At 45.0% G+C, this 14613-nt stretch overlaps 2 protein-coding genes across 11 annotated transcripts in view; both read right to left on the bottom strand.

Moving 5' to 3' along the window:
- Positions 1-14613, bottom strand: part of XRRA1 (X-ray radiation resistance associated 1) — a 113768-nt gene that overhangs the window by 97862 nt on the left and 1293 nt on the right. For 3 of the 10 annotated variants that reach the window (XR_005217495.1, XM_037840669.1, XM_037840660.1), the window contains exon 1: positions 8150-9106. Coding sequence is in view for 9 of the 10 variants with exons in the window: in XM_037840669.1 (XP_037696597.1) it covers positions 8150-8369 (220 nt within the window). In the remaining variant the exon portion in view is untranslated. Of the gene's footprint in view, positions 1-8149; positions 9110-12556; positions 12625-14613 lie in introns of those variants that run through there. The other 7 variants (XM_037840666.1, XM_037840668.1, XM_037840667.1 and 4 more) reach the window with 7 other exon arrangements.
- LOC119537998 (transmembrane and coiled-coil domains protein 1-like) lies at positions 1164-4119 on the bottom strand. Its single transcript, XM_037840673.1, is given in 2 exon segments — positions 1164-2517; positions 2519-4119. Coding segments are annotated over 2 exon segments (1950 nt in total). The 5' UTR covers positions 3827-4119; the 3' UTR covers positions 1164-1875.

Below are 14613 nucleotides of genomic sequence, written 5' to 3' on the forward strand. Positions count from 1 at the left end.
TCTAAATCTTCATTTCAGTCTCACCACAGATTGTCTCTGCCACTGACCCACAATTCCTTGGTATTGGCGTATGGTCCCTGGGATTTCTGAGTGGGTCCCTCTTCCAAGCCATGCCCTTCTAGCGCCTCTGCTGAAGGAAGGCTGTGCTATGTCACAAGTGCACACCATCCCTCAAGGGAAGTTCTGGGCTGCTGGGCCGTGTAGGTACGTTCCCAGCCTGTTGTTAAGGATGGCTGTATGGGGCGTGTTAATTTCCCCCTTTTCGCACAGCTCTGCCTTCCCAGCTCTGGGACAATTAGCTGTGGATGCATGAAAAGCTATTGTTCATGCCCAATATTGTGGCGTGTGCGTGTTTTGCTGGAAACACTTTCCGTCAAACTGGTTTTTTTGGCGCAGCTCTGGGCTGTGGCTCCAGCACCAGGCAGGAGCATTCCCAGCCCGCCAGGAAGATGGCTGCAAGGGGCATGGTTCTTTTCCCCTTTTGGCTCACCTCTGCCTGCCTCGCTCAGAGACAACTAGCAGTGGGTGCACAAAAGGCTGTCTTCCATGCCTGATATTGAGGCATTTGCACAGCCTGTTCCTGCCACGCTTCACTGTGCGGCTCTCGCTGCCGTATCTGCAGCCACTTTTGGGTTTTTTAAAAAAAGAACTAGTTTGCCTCCAAACGCCAACCCATAGTTTCCCCACACCACAGTGTGGCTGCCGGATATTCAGGAGGCTTACTCACTTGTTTCAGAACGCAGACTCCCGGTTTCACCAAGTTCACGGTCCCTGTGGATTTAGCAGACCTAGTCCAGCTGGTGCATCGCTGGAATAGGTGTTCTGGGCCACTTTCTGGGTTTTATCTAGTATTTTTCACGAAGGTGTTTTTCTGCTGTCTCTCCTAGCCACCATCTCAGGTTCTCCCCCTTAGTTTTTTTTTTTTTTTTTTTCATTTAAAAACATCACTTCTTTATTTCAAAAGAAAAATAAAAGACCCTCCCAACCCTGTCAAAAAAAACCCAATAATAATAATAATGACAATAATAAAAAAAACCCTATTATAAACCATAAGGAAGCACTGAGAGTTTGAGTATTACATTCTTCAAGTATGCTGTCTGGATTTTTTGTTTTTAAATTGGTGACTCTATACACATATTAAAAAAAAAACCTTAAAAGTGCAGCCAAAGAATTTTGCTTAAAATTAAGTATTTAGAGGGCTACTTCAAAATACCGTAGTAGGGCTGTGCAGTGATCCTGTGGGGCATGATGCTCTCACTTTTGTATCCTAGCAGAGTTGTTAAGGGACCAGGTTCAAAAGTGATCATACTTCCAGGGTTAGCATGAGTGCCCAACATGGGTGAGAAAGTCAGGGAGATCCATGTGTTCTTCCACGGACAAGAAAAATCCACCCTGAATCCAAAAATTCAGACATGGAATATGATAGGATTTCACAGTAAAGTTAGTCTGGGAGCAGGAAAGGTGGTGAGCCCAGACAAGGCAGAGGACTAGGATGAACTGGTTTGCCCTAGTCAGGTTTTCTCATCTTTTTAGTGAGTTTAGTGCAGTCATTCAAGCCACAATTTAGAATGCCCTTCAGTGTGCTCCAGATTGTTGGTTCATATTAAAGGACTGTTATAAGATTTGCACTCCAAGGAAAATCATGCTACTTAAAAATGGTCCAAGATTTTTGCCCAAAAAACTTCTTGGATAAAATCTAAAAAATACTATTGCAATTGCATCTCTTGAAGAAAAAAAAACATTATTCTAAATGTAAACAGATTCACTCAACTCTTTCGTGTTGTAGAAAACTTCAGAGAATGTAAGTTGCTGTCTAATTCTTCACTGCATGCACTCACCAGAGGGTAGGGGAGCAGCTGCCTTCTTGTGCCAGCATCATCTGGGGGATGAAAAGAAATGTTCCACATAGCTAAACAGGGCATCCCAGTGCTTCCAGAGAAAGGCAATGAAAACCACAAGGAATAAAGTGCTGAACGTCCTGTTGCGAGTCTTCATGAGGGGAACCACGCAGTTGGCCACCGTGGAGACAAAGACCAAAAGGACCGCCATGATGGCTGGAAGGATGTTGATGAGTTTGCCCAGAAGGTTCCGGGCAGTGGCATTCTCCAGCCCTTCCAGCTGCACCACCTGCTGCTGCCGCTGCTGTAGTTCAATCTTACAGATGCGGGTCTGGCACACCACCAGGGCCTCCTGGATGTCCCGGGCCTGTTCATAGGACTGATATGCGATCTTCTCTTCCATGCTGGCCAATTCTTGCTTCAAGTTCAAGTTTTCATTCTGGTGGAGTTCTGTTAAGTCATTAAGTTGTTCTTCTAATCGTTCACACCTATATCGCTCCTCCTGTAAGGTCTGCATAATTAAGTAGTCCCTCTGATAATGTTCCTTGAGGGTCTCAAAGGATTCCTCTAGTCTGGCCTGGGTTTCCCAGATTTCCTGGATCTCATGTAGTAGTGCATCAAATCCTGAGCTCTGCATGTCCAGGGCATTTGTTTTGGAGCTGGATGCTCCTACAGCAATGTCCCCCAGTCGTGCTGTTGGCTCCCACTGAACCTGATGTGGCACTAGAACAATCTTCCTCACTACCATATTTTGGACTCGACTGAAAGTTTGAAATCACTCCCAAAGTCTTCCCCCCATCCTCCACTTACCCTTCCTCTAAAGAGTCCTTCATATTAGAGATGTTGTCTGCACTGCCAAATTTATTCCGAATCAATGAGGCGATCTCTCTGGGCTTTGAGACCACAGCCCCTGCTGCTGAATGGGTGGCCTGGGAGAAACTGGAGAGTCCACCCTTGACACTGTCCACCACACCCTCACTGAAGCCAGTCACCTTTGCTCCCACATCCTTCAGACCTTGGTGCATGTCCCTGAAGACATCCTTTGGCTGCCACGGGATCCCATTCTGTTCTACCTCCCGGAGCTTCTGGTGATAGTGCTCAAGTTTCTTTTGTAGCTGGAGGATGGTTTGGGAGGATTTCTGGTTCTTCTTCTCAAAGACTTGCTTGATGCGGGCTGCCTGCTGCTTGTCTGCACTGTTGGCAAGCTTCAAGTACTCGGCAATGTTGTCATCCCGAGCTGTCTGGGAAATCTTGATCTGTTCTGTGAGCTTCAGGATCTTCTGCTGTAGGTGAGCAATGGCAGCCTTTGTATGCTGAGGGTCTGGAGTTCCATCCACAGAGTCCGTGTGGATGCTGCCATCAGTGCTAGAGGCCACTGCACTGGAAGTGTGGGCAAGGCTGCTTACTTCCAACCACTCGACCCACTCTGCAGTTGCCTCCTCTCCTGGTAGACATGGAGCAGCAGCAGCACAAGCTATTTCCATCACAGCTGAGCTGCTAGGAGCATCTGTCGTGGATGAAGACCTGGGCCAACCTGACTGCGTAACAGCTGCCATCTCCTGGCCAGATCTCCTGTTGATTTGGGGACTTCCCTTTGGGGCTTCTGGCCTGCCCTGCCTACTAAGCAAGCTCATCCCTCTCTTCATCTTGGGTGGCACTCGCATCTGCTGCAGAACTCAATTCAGAGCTGTGGGGTGGGTGGAGACACAGTCAATCTCAGCACATGTGTTCTGGCTCTCCAAATCCATTTCAGGTTCTGGCTCTGCCTGAATTTGCTGCACATCATGTGGAGACACTGATGACCTCCTGCACTGGTGCTGGAAGAGATGCTTCAGGCCTTGGCCAATCACATTAATGTTCTCCAAAGCATTGTGGGTCATTTTAGACAATTTTTGTTCAGATTCTGTCTGCTTTCTGGCCTCTGCATCTTGGGGTTTGCCTCCAGGATCAGGGTCCTCATATAACTGTTCACTGCTGGAAGGCTCCATCAGTAGACTTAATATGCTCACTTGCAAACTCAAAATGATTAAACACACCAAGACTGTCAAATTAGATAGGCATTTGCTTCACTTCAACAATGACTACACATGCAGCTGTGAGACGGAGGTTTCATGCCTAGCTTCATCACTCGTCCATGAGTACTTCCAAGGTGTACAGGAATCCTTGTTGGAGAAACAGCGGGGAGCAGACGAGCAGGTGGCATCTCCACCAGAGCCGTCGCTCGAGCTCAAGCGCTGGCTCTGCCACTGTGGCCACAGCACCCGGTCCATCACCCCAGCCACCCCCCTCCCAACACTCCCCCCGCGCCGCCTCAGCCTCCGCCACCGCCGCTTCAGCCCTGGCATGGGAGCGCGAACCGGCGCGATGGGCAGAGAGCGCGGGCGCGTCCACCACTGCCCATAACCTCCACCCCCGGCCAGCGGTGCACCCCCCTCACTTAGTTTTGAAGGACAGCTTTGCTGGATAAAGAATTCTTGGCTGGCAATTTTTCTCTTTCAGTATCTTAAATACATTGTACCACTGCCTTCTTGCCTCCATGGTGTCTGATGAGAAGTCAGCACTTAGCTTTATGTGGCTTCCCTTGTATGTGGTGAATTGCTTTTCTCTTGCTGCTTGCAGGATTCTCTCCTTCTCTTCAGCATTTGACAGTCTGATTAATATGTGTGTCTCAGAGTGGGTCTTTTCGGATTTATTCTATTTGGAGTGTGTTGGGCTTCTTCGATTTACATTTTTATGTCTTTCATAAGGGTTGGGAAATTTTCAGCCATTATTTCCTCAAATATTCTTCCTGGCCCTTTTCCCTTCTTTTCCCCTTCTGGGACACCTGTGATAAGTATATTTCTGCATTTCATGTTGTCAATCATTTCCCTGAGACCCAGCTCAAATTTTTCCATTTTTTTCTCCATTTGTTCTTTTGTGTGTTCAAATTTGGTTGCTCTGTCTTTAGTTCACTGATCCTTTCTTCTGCCTCTTCAAATCTGCTGTTGCATGTCTCTAGTAATTTTAAATTTCAACTACAATGCCTTTCATTTCTGTAAGACCTGCTATTTTTCTACGTATTCTTTAAAATTTTTCTTTATGCTCCCCTAGTGTCCTCTTAATATCCTTTATCTCTTTAGCCATTGCATTGAAATTATTTAGGAGACTTGTTTGAACACCTCTGATTAGTTGTTCCAAATTTGGTTCTCCACTGGCTTCTTAATTTGATCATTTGGCTTGGCCATATATTCTAATGTCTCAGTGTGTCTTGTAACTTTTTGCTGGCATCTGGGCATCTGATTATCTTGAAAAGATTATTTTGAAAGTTGGTTTCCTTCTCTTGACTAAGATTTTGTTGTTGACTGGGTTCAAGTTAAAGGTCTCCTTTGGCACTGGGTTCATCAGTATTTTCCAGCCAAAGTAGGACCAGAGTCCCATGCAGTGGGGCACAGACCAGTTCTAAAGGGCGTGGAGAGATGTTCAAGAAAGCTGCTTCTTGAACATCAGGAAAGACTGCACTTTCCCAGCCCTCCTAGTAGATAGCACTCTTCAGCAACCTATTCCCCACAGCCCTACAAAGGTAGGGCTCCTTTTTTAGCCCTCTCACCCCTCTGTTTCTGAAGTGTGCAAATAATGGCCCTTTGGTGCTGTGGGCACCTGTTCAGAAAGGAGCAAGGCTGTGGGATCCCATGGTCCAATATTGCCAGCCAACAGTTGATCAGAACTGTGCCACAACCCCTCTGTTCCCAGGTAGGAGGGCTTACCCAACTCTCCCAGTCCACAGCAACCAACCGGGTAGGGTTCAGGCCGACCAGAAACTGCTGGCCTCCAAGGATGCTGGGTGGGTGCTGGGAGCCACAGTGGAGCTCAGTCACTCACTGCAGTTTCTCTGTGTATGGGAACAATGGTGCCATGGGCGTCCCAGGCTCCTGCCTGGAAGGGATCAAGGCTGTGGGACCCACAGGAGTCACCCTCAGCAGCCAACAGTTGAATCAGGACTGTGCTGTGTCTCCCTCTTTCCCAAGGGGAAGGGCCTCCCTGACTCTCTGAGATAGCATCAGCCAGCTGGGTGAGAACCAGGTGAACCCGAAGCTGCCAGCCTCAGGGGTGGCCGATGAGCACCAGGAATCATGGTGGAGATCAGTCATCCACTGCAGTCTCTCTGATTGTGGAAATGATGGAGACACTGGTGCCCTGGGTTCCTGCATAGAAGGGTCAAGGCTGTGGGACTCAAAGGGTTAACTTCACTGGCCAACAGGTGGATCAGGACTGTGCTGTTTCATCAGCTGGGGGAGAACCAGGCTGACCCACAGCTGCCAGCCTCAGGGGTGAAGGATTAGCACCAAGACCCGTGGTTGACTTTACTCACTGCAATTTCTCAGCCATAGTTTCTCTGTTTCTTCATCAGGATCTTCCTTATATGTTGCAATGGTCCTTCCCTCATCTCCTGAGCCCCGGTACTGCTGCTTTGGACATGTCTGCTTGTTCTACACGTGTTTCTCATGGAGGAGTGAGTTCTGCCTCTCTTTATTCCACCATCTTCTAATTTTTTAATATGCCCTGATAATGTCCTTTTGAACCTCTTCTCCTCTATTATTAGATGCCACCCAGAATCCGGTATTGCATTTAATTGTCATTGTCTCTTTAGTTGCTCTTTTTTTAAACTGCGGAAACACATATATAACATAAATTTTCCCATTTCAACCATTCCCAAGTGTACAATTCAGTGAGATTAATCACATTCACAGTGTTACACTACCATTACCAGAAATTTCCTATCACTCCAAACGGAAACACTATACCCATTAAGCATAACTGCCCATTCCCCCTGCCCCCTGCTCCTGGTAACCTGTATGCTATTTTCTGTCTCTATGAGTTTGCATATTCTAGCTATTTCATATAAGTGGAATCATACAATATCCATCCCTTTGTGTCTTACTTCTCTCAACATGATTATCTTCAAGGTTCATCCATGCAGTCGTATGTATCAGAACTTCAAATATTTTTTAAGGATGCATAATACTCCATTGAATGGATATACCACATTCTGCTTAACCGTTCATCTGCTGATGGGCATTTGGGTTGCTTTCACCTTTTGGCTATCGTGAATAATGCTGCTATGAACATTAGTGTACAAATATCTGTCTGAGTCCCTGCCCAAAGGAGTTTTAACTAGATAGATGATTGAAAACCTACTTTGCAGAACAATCCTTAAGTAGGAGGCTAAGCTATTTTATTTAGAAACTTGACAGAACGTGATTATTCATTAAATAAGAGACAAAGAGACGAAGTCACCTCATAAGAGAGAATGGGTACTGTGTACTGGGGTAGTCAGACATGGCTTAATGGAAGAAGCGGGAGAAGAGCTGGGCATTTGGTAATGGATAAGGTTCAGCAAATTGAAATGAGGACTGGTAAATTTTGGATAAGTAAAAAAAAAAAAAAACTGTGAGAAAAAGAGCACTACAGAATAGGGCATAAATAATGGAAAGGAGTTGTAGCAGAGGATGGGGCAGAATGCCAAGTTAAGGAGTCAGCAGTGAGGAGTCACTGAACTGAGGTACTTTAGTAGGCTCACAGAGGCTCACTGAGGCTGCAGGGGGAGCTGGTGTGCCAGTTCAGATGTATTATGTCCCCCAAAATGACATGTTCTGTAATGCAATCTTGGGGGCGCAAATGTATTCATATTGATCACATTGATCAATATTCATATTGATCACTTTGATTGAGTGTTTCCATGGAGATGTGACTCAATCAATTGCGAGTGAAACCTTTGATTGGATTATTTCCATGGAGATATGGACCCTGCCCATTCAGGGTGGATCTTCATTTAATCATGGGAGTCCTATAAAAGAGCTCACAAACAGAAGGACCTCAGAGCAGCTGAGAGTGACATTTGGAGAGCAGCTAAGAGAGGACAAAACACCCCAAGTACAGCATTTTGAAGAATGCACAGGAGCTGAGAGAGGAGCTGGAACATAACCTGGGATCAGGAGATGCCTGCCACATGCCTCCCAGCTAACAGAGATTTTCTGGATGCCACTGACCTTCCTTCAGTGACGGTATACTCATGTTGATTCCTAAATTAGGACATTTTCATGGCCTTCAGACTGTAAATTTGTAACCAAATAAACCCCCCTTAGGAAAGCCAATCCATTTCTGGTATTTTGCGTAACAGCAGCATTAGCAAACCAGAACACACGGATTGGAGGGAACATGATGGGATAGGGCAGAGAACACTAGTGAAGGGGTCGGAGAAGAATGGATATAGAGACATTCTAAAGCGTGAGCTGGGTATGCAGGGAAGATAATAATTTGAGAAGTCACCTGACCTTCCTCAGGCATCCGAAGCAGATTTTTGGCTGGAAAACAGTTGCTCAGGTAAGGCTTCCCATCATCCAGCTTGTATATTCTAGAGGAAGTCATCTCTCTGAAAGCCAGGCAAGAAAAACAAGGGGAAGTAGAACAGTAAGAAGATGCAGGGGAGCTGACTCTCACCCAACACAGTTTGTGAACCCGCTGCGAACACTTCACCATGCTACGGAAGAGCATAATTGAGGTCCTTGAGGCCCACTGGCCTGCTTCAGAAATGGGCTGGCCATTTAAATGAAGAGGGAGACAAGGCCCTGGATTTTTAAGGTTCAAATCAATCCCAAGGCAGTGGACCCTAGAAAGAGTTCAGATAGATCTGGTTTGAATCCTGGCTCTGTCATTCCACACTCTGTGACTGGGCAAGCTACTTGACCCCTCTAAGCCTCATTTTCTTCCTTCTGTAAAACGGAGGTAATAACACCTACTTTAATAGACAGATGAGAGGATCAAGTGAGAAAGGTAGTGCCTGATAACAGTAAGTTCTCGCTAGAAGTGTTCTTTGTTTCAATACAGTTCAGAGAAGAGGTGGCTTAAATTTTAGGGAAAATGATGTGCACGTAATGAGATCTGAATTGGATAAATAGGATATGAGAGAGGAACTGAATCTACTGAGAGAAGGATAAGCATTCTAAACAAAATGGGCCATGGGACTGAGGAGATGGTGGTGGGCATGTCCTTGGGTTGGGGGAGAGAAAACCTGACCCAAGAAGGAGAAGTATGTATGTTTGGGAGTCTTGGACAATAAGGCTGGATAGAAGGATGGCACCTGCACTGGAAGGGCATTCTGTGCCAGGCTAGGGACTCAAACTTTACCTTGTAGGTGATTGAGAGCCATGGTGACTTCCGAGCTGGGAAGGGGACATGATCCAAGCTGTGCTTTAGAAAGATTGGTCTGACAAAACTAACACTAGATGAAAATGGCTAGCATCTGGGATTTCAAGAGGGGGCTACTGTAGCAACCCAGGGGTGAGTTGATGAGGGTCCACGTTAAGAACCTGAATAATAATAATAAAAGAAAAAAAGATAGAAAGAAAAAAAGAGAAAGAGAAAAGAAAAAGAGGAACAAGACCAATTGCAAGTTGGAGATTTAAGGTACGGACAAATAAGAAGCTCCAGGAGGATTCAGAACGGAATTTTTAGAGAAGTAAAAGAATTGGTGGTGGCGGTGGGGGGAGCTGGTGGAGAGTAGGCAGTTAGCTGTCAGGTAAGCCAAGAGAAGACAAAGCTATAGGAAAGAGGAAGAGATCAGCAGAGAAGTCAGGTAAGGTGAGGACTGAAAATAAGCTGTGAGGAAGGAAGAGGTCAGTTTAAGGGGGAAGGATAGGGTTAAAGTCAGACTTTAACTATACCTCCCATTCCAAGAATGAATGGGAGGTATAGAAATGCAAAAAGTGAATGTAGGCAAGTTTTTTCAAGAAGCTAGGCCATGAGGGGGAGGAAAAAAGCAAGACAGTAGCGAGGGGGAAGGTAAAGTCAAGGGAAAGGTGAACAGCAGAGCTGGGACTAGGATAAGGTGAGTAAAGCGCTTGGAGTGAACAACAAAGGAGCCTCTCTCCCCCACTCCCTCTCTCTGTCTCTCACTGTGTCTCTATGTTTGTGTGCGTGTGTGTGTGTGTGTGTGTGTGTGTGTGTGTGTATGCATGTGAAGCAAATGCTGTGCCAGCACTTGCCTCCACCCTAGTCCCAGCCTTGGAAAACAGAGTCACTACCGAGTTATGGCTTTTGAATCACAGTGCATGGGTTCAAATCCCAGCTATACCACTTATTAACTGTGCGACCTCCGGCAACTTACTTGACTTTTCTATGCCTTGGTTTCTTCCTCCAGGAAATGTGGACAATAACTGCACCTGCTTCTTAGGGCTATTTTGATGATTAAACAAGAAAAAGCTTGTGAAAGTCTTACAACACTGCTTGACACATGCCTAACCTTTGTTGATCATTTTCTATTATGACTATTATTAACAGATTACAGAGAAGCTTGACCACATCTATAGATTCAGTGGAAGGAGCCAGTAGAGGAGGAAAGACTGAGAATGCAGAAGAGACATGGGTAGATCTACAGAGCCATCCCTGAAGAAGCACGAAAAAGGGTACCCAGTACCCAGGAAAGGGGCTACCTTCAGCGAAGGAGAGGGAGTGCTGGCTTCTTCAGGGACAGCTGTGATAGGGAAGAGATTTCAAATACCCTGAGTGTCCCATTCCCCTAACACCCGAAAGATCACAAAAGAAATAGCTTTCCATTTCCTATCTGCTATGAAGAAGTTCCCAGAGGATCACCAGTACCCATTAACAGTGAGTTAGAGGTTTCTTTAGGCATATATGTGTGTGTATATGCTTGCAAAAGTTGGGCATAGAATATGGTTCTGATTCTAGAGTCTGACTTGGGTTTTTCTTCATCAAATTATTCTTCTCTTCAAAGAGCGATACACAAAAATAATTCCTTAAAACTAATACAGTTACACTCATCATTTGTCATCCCAGGATTCTAAAGTGAAATAATGTGCTGACTTAAGAAAAAAAACCTCTTTTGCCATATCGCTGATATCAAACCTTCCAAAGTTGTACATTTTAGTGAGGAGTGGCAAACTCAAATGGCTAAAGGAGTCAGGCGGTCACATCAATGAGTGAAGAAAGCCAGATGTAAGACAGAAGAGAGTGGAAGAAGGGAGTGTGAGAGTGTGTGAGTGTGTGTGTGTGTATGTGTACACACAGAGGCAGTTACTGTTCAGCTCCTACCAACTGATGCCATGCAGAAATGTAAGTCAGCATTGCCAGATCTTCCTGTTTTCCCAAGGCAAATCTGCTTGTTAGTGAAATCTGATTTTTTAGTGTTGGCAACTAATTTATTTTTCAAAAACAATGTGTAGCCAAAGAAGACATGTCTGGGAACCAGATTCAACTCACAGGCTACCAGTTTGTTTTTCTAACTGATATTCTTTGACTTTCTTGATGTGGGAATTAAACAGTAAGTTCCATTCAATACAACAAACTCCCATTACTGAGCTTTTCAAATTCAATAACAAACAAATGTTTCCCTTTGTCTTGAAAATGTACAGTTTGGCACTGCCCAATGGAATCTGGACAATATCCTAGACACAGCTCTCTTCTAATCCCAAACATCTAATTGGCTGCTAGGTCATGACAATTCTAGCTCAGAAATATTGAGCTTTTCCTATCTCCATTGCTATCATTAAATTTTATCATCTCCCACCTAGAATCCTGCCACAGTCTTCTGATTGGATTCCCACTGAGCATGAAGGCTATATACCTGCGCCTGGTCCTGAAGGCCCTTGGAGGCCTATGTCCTATAACCTTTCCAGCTCCAGTCAGCCTTGCCTATTCAGACAGAATCATTTTCTAGTCCCAAAATATACTACTCACTTTCAGTCCTCCCTGTCTTTGTTCTTGGTGCTCCTTTGGCTCACAATGCCCTTCTCCTTCTTGTTCACCTTGGTGATCTCATGAGTTAAGATTCATGTCAAATGCCACCTCTTTCAGGAATAAATTTCTAAGCAAGCAACTAAGTTTCTTAAACCTTGAGCTCTTAAAAAATTGAGACTTCTCTTTAAAGGGATCCAGTTGTTCCCAAATCTGCTTCAGGACAGCTTGGGGTAGCATAGGTTTGGGAACCTCCAAGTCCTTGGCCAGGGGAAGGGAAGCCATGGGAAGTATGGGGGAACCTGACACGGAACGGTGGGAAGAGAGTAAAAGGAAGCTTAAGTTTAAGTCTAGTTTCTACCACTGAGCTGAGTGACCTTAGGTAAGTCTCTTTTCCTCTGTGTATGCCAGATTTCTCACATATAAAATGAGAATAAATGAGAATATACTCTAGTTAGACTCTAAGGTCCCCCAGGGGAGAGACAATTCCTATGCTTTTTATCACTTTATTCTCAGCACTTAACACAGCACTTGGCATATAAAGGAATCCATGCATATATGTGGAATGAACGAATCATTGTTGGCATCTCCCTTGAACCTGATCCCTGACCTCCTCCATAAAGGGGTGCCTGCCTCTCCTAAGGTTCCATAATATTCCATACTTCCCCTATCACTTTATTACAATTGTTTGCTTCCTTTACCAACTTCCCATCTGCTATGGGGTCTATGATTACCTTATTTGTTTATGTAACCACAGTGCCTAGCAAAGAGCCTAGAACTCAATAAAAATCTGTTGGGAAGATGAATGGATGTGGATAGATTTACATTCAATCAATGTGTCTTTTAGGAAATCTCTCTCATGACCAATCGATAGGTGAATGAATCAATGAGTAAATCGCTGGCTGGGAAATGTTAGAGAGAACTCTTGGAGAAGGCCCCAGTAACTTAGAAAGGATTGGGACATGACTTCTGTCCTCTACCGTACTTACTTTATCTTTGACTTTGGGAAAGTCTCCTTGACTTCCTTTTTTTTTGGTTTCTTCACCTGTTTCTTCACCTGTAAAATAGGTATTATACTCCTTCTTAGTCTTCCATTCAGAGTTTTTGAACTTTCTCATTAATTATATCCTACTGCAAGCCTTCAGCTCCAAAATTTGTCTTCTCTGGGGCCTTAGAAAAACACCATAGGTCTAAAGATACCAGAATTAGAAAGACGTAGAAAGTAGACAGACTGAGACAGAGACACAGCTGGGAAGGTGGTATAGCGGAAGAATTTCATGGCAACAGGGTGGGGCTGGAGTGCTTCAGTAAGATGTGCAAAGCACAATTCAGAAAGGAAAGGATAGTTTGCATGATCATTTACGTCAAAATAAATTTCTGCAGGACAAAGATAGCAAAGACAAAGTTGAAAGATAAAACAAAATCTGGGAAAAGTTATTTGCTATGCATGTAATACAAAGGATGAATCAAACTTAGGCTAATGGGGGGCATACAGATCTGGATACAACTAATCATAGAAATTCCAGTTCCCTAGCAAGAACATTAGGTGAGAAGGCATGTGTTCTAGTTTGCTAATGCTGCAGAATGCAAAACACCAGAGATGGATAGGCTTTTATAAAATGGGGGTTTATTTCGCTACACAGTTACAGTCTTAAGGCCACAAAACGTCCAAAGTAACACATCAGCAATTGGGTACCTTCACCGGAGGATGGCCAATGGTGTCCGGAAAACCTCTGCTAGCTAGGAAGGCAGCCGGCGTCCGCTCCAAAGCTCTGGCCTCAAAATGGCTTTCTCCCAGGACATTCCTCTCCAGCAAGCTTGCTCCTCCTCAAAACATCACTCACAGCTGCACACAGTCAGTTTCCTCTCTCTGAGTCAGCTCATTTATATAGCTCCACCGATCAAGGCCCACCCCAAATGGGCGGGGCCATGCCTCCATGGGAACATCTCATCAAAATCATCTCCCACAGCTGGGTGGGGCACAGTCCAAGCAAATCCAACCAGCACCAAAAACGTCTGTCCCACGAGACCACAAAGATAATGGCATTTGGGGGACACAATACATTCAAACCGGCACAGCATGGATTTAAAACTAATGGGCCAGGAAGGGGACACAATCCCCAGGTTACATTATCTAGGAAGTAACCCTGATACATGTGAACTTTTCTGTATAGTGGGAGGAAAAAGTCCAAATGCCAAGCTTGGAGGCTGTCTGCCTGGTTACCCCGTTTCTACCACAAATTTGAGGCAGCTAATGACAATTTGATTATAGTGCCTCCAGCTCCAATACACACACAGACACACATACACAGAGTAATGCTTCTCACCTGCATACATTTGCTCGTTTCATTCCTTTGGCCTATTACACTTCTGCCTTTCTTCTTTGCCTGACTCACACCCATAGCTTTCCTGTAACTTCCCCTCCTCAGAATGACCCTTCTCTGTGCTGCCCCCTCGGGTGCACCTCTTAATGGAGGCACTCTGCCACACTGTATTATAATGGCCCGTTTCCTCATCTGTTCCCCACTCCTCAGCACCCTAACCCCAGGGTATGAGCCCCTCCACGGCCAGGCCTGGGCACCCCTAATCTCTTTATCCCCAGCACCTCAACCATAGCCTGGCCCACTGTAAGAAAGGGATAAGTTTAGTTTTCACATAGAGACAGCATGGAATAAGGAAAATGGAGGCAGAACCAGCTTAAACAAGCCCTATAGTAAAAAGAAGAAAGAAAATCTATGCTAGCTCCTTATATGGAAAAGTAACCATGGTTACCGGAATGTAAAGAGATATAAGGTAAAATCAGAGGCGGGAACTCACAGCAAAAAAAAAAAAAAAAAAAAAAAAATTTTTAACTAAATGAACTCTCTGGGATAGGCTGATCAGTTCAAAATCTCAATAATGAGCTAGTTGGCTCTCTGGAATAGGCTGTACAAATTAAAATCTCAAAAGATAAATTAGTTAGTGTTCTCGGATAGGCTGTAACCTCTGTAGTACCCAGTCAATGGGGAAACGGGAGGGACTTGCGAATTAGAAGTAGGAGCTTTAA

The sequence above is a fragment of the Choloepus didactylus genome, chromosome 6 (assembly GCF_015220235.1).
Source record: "Choloepus didactylus isolate mChoDid1 chromosome 6, mChoDid1.pri, whole genome shotgun sequence".
Classification (NCBI taxonomy): Eukaryota; Metazoa; Chordata; class Mammalia; order Pilosa; family Megalonychidae; genus Choloepus; species Choloepus didactylus.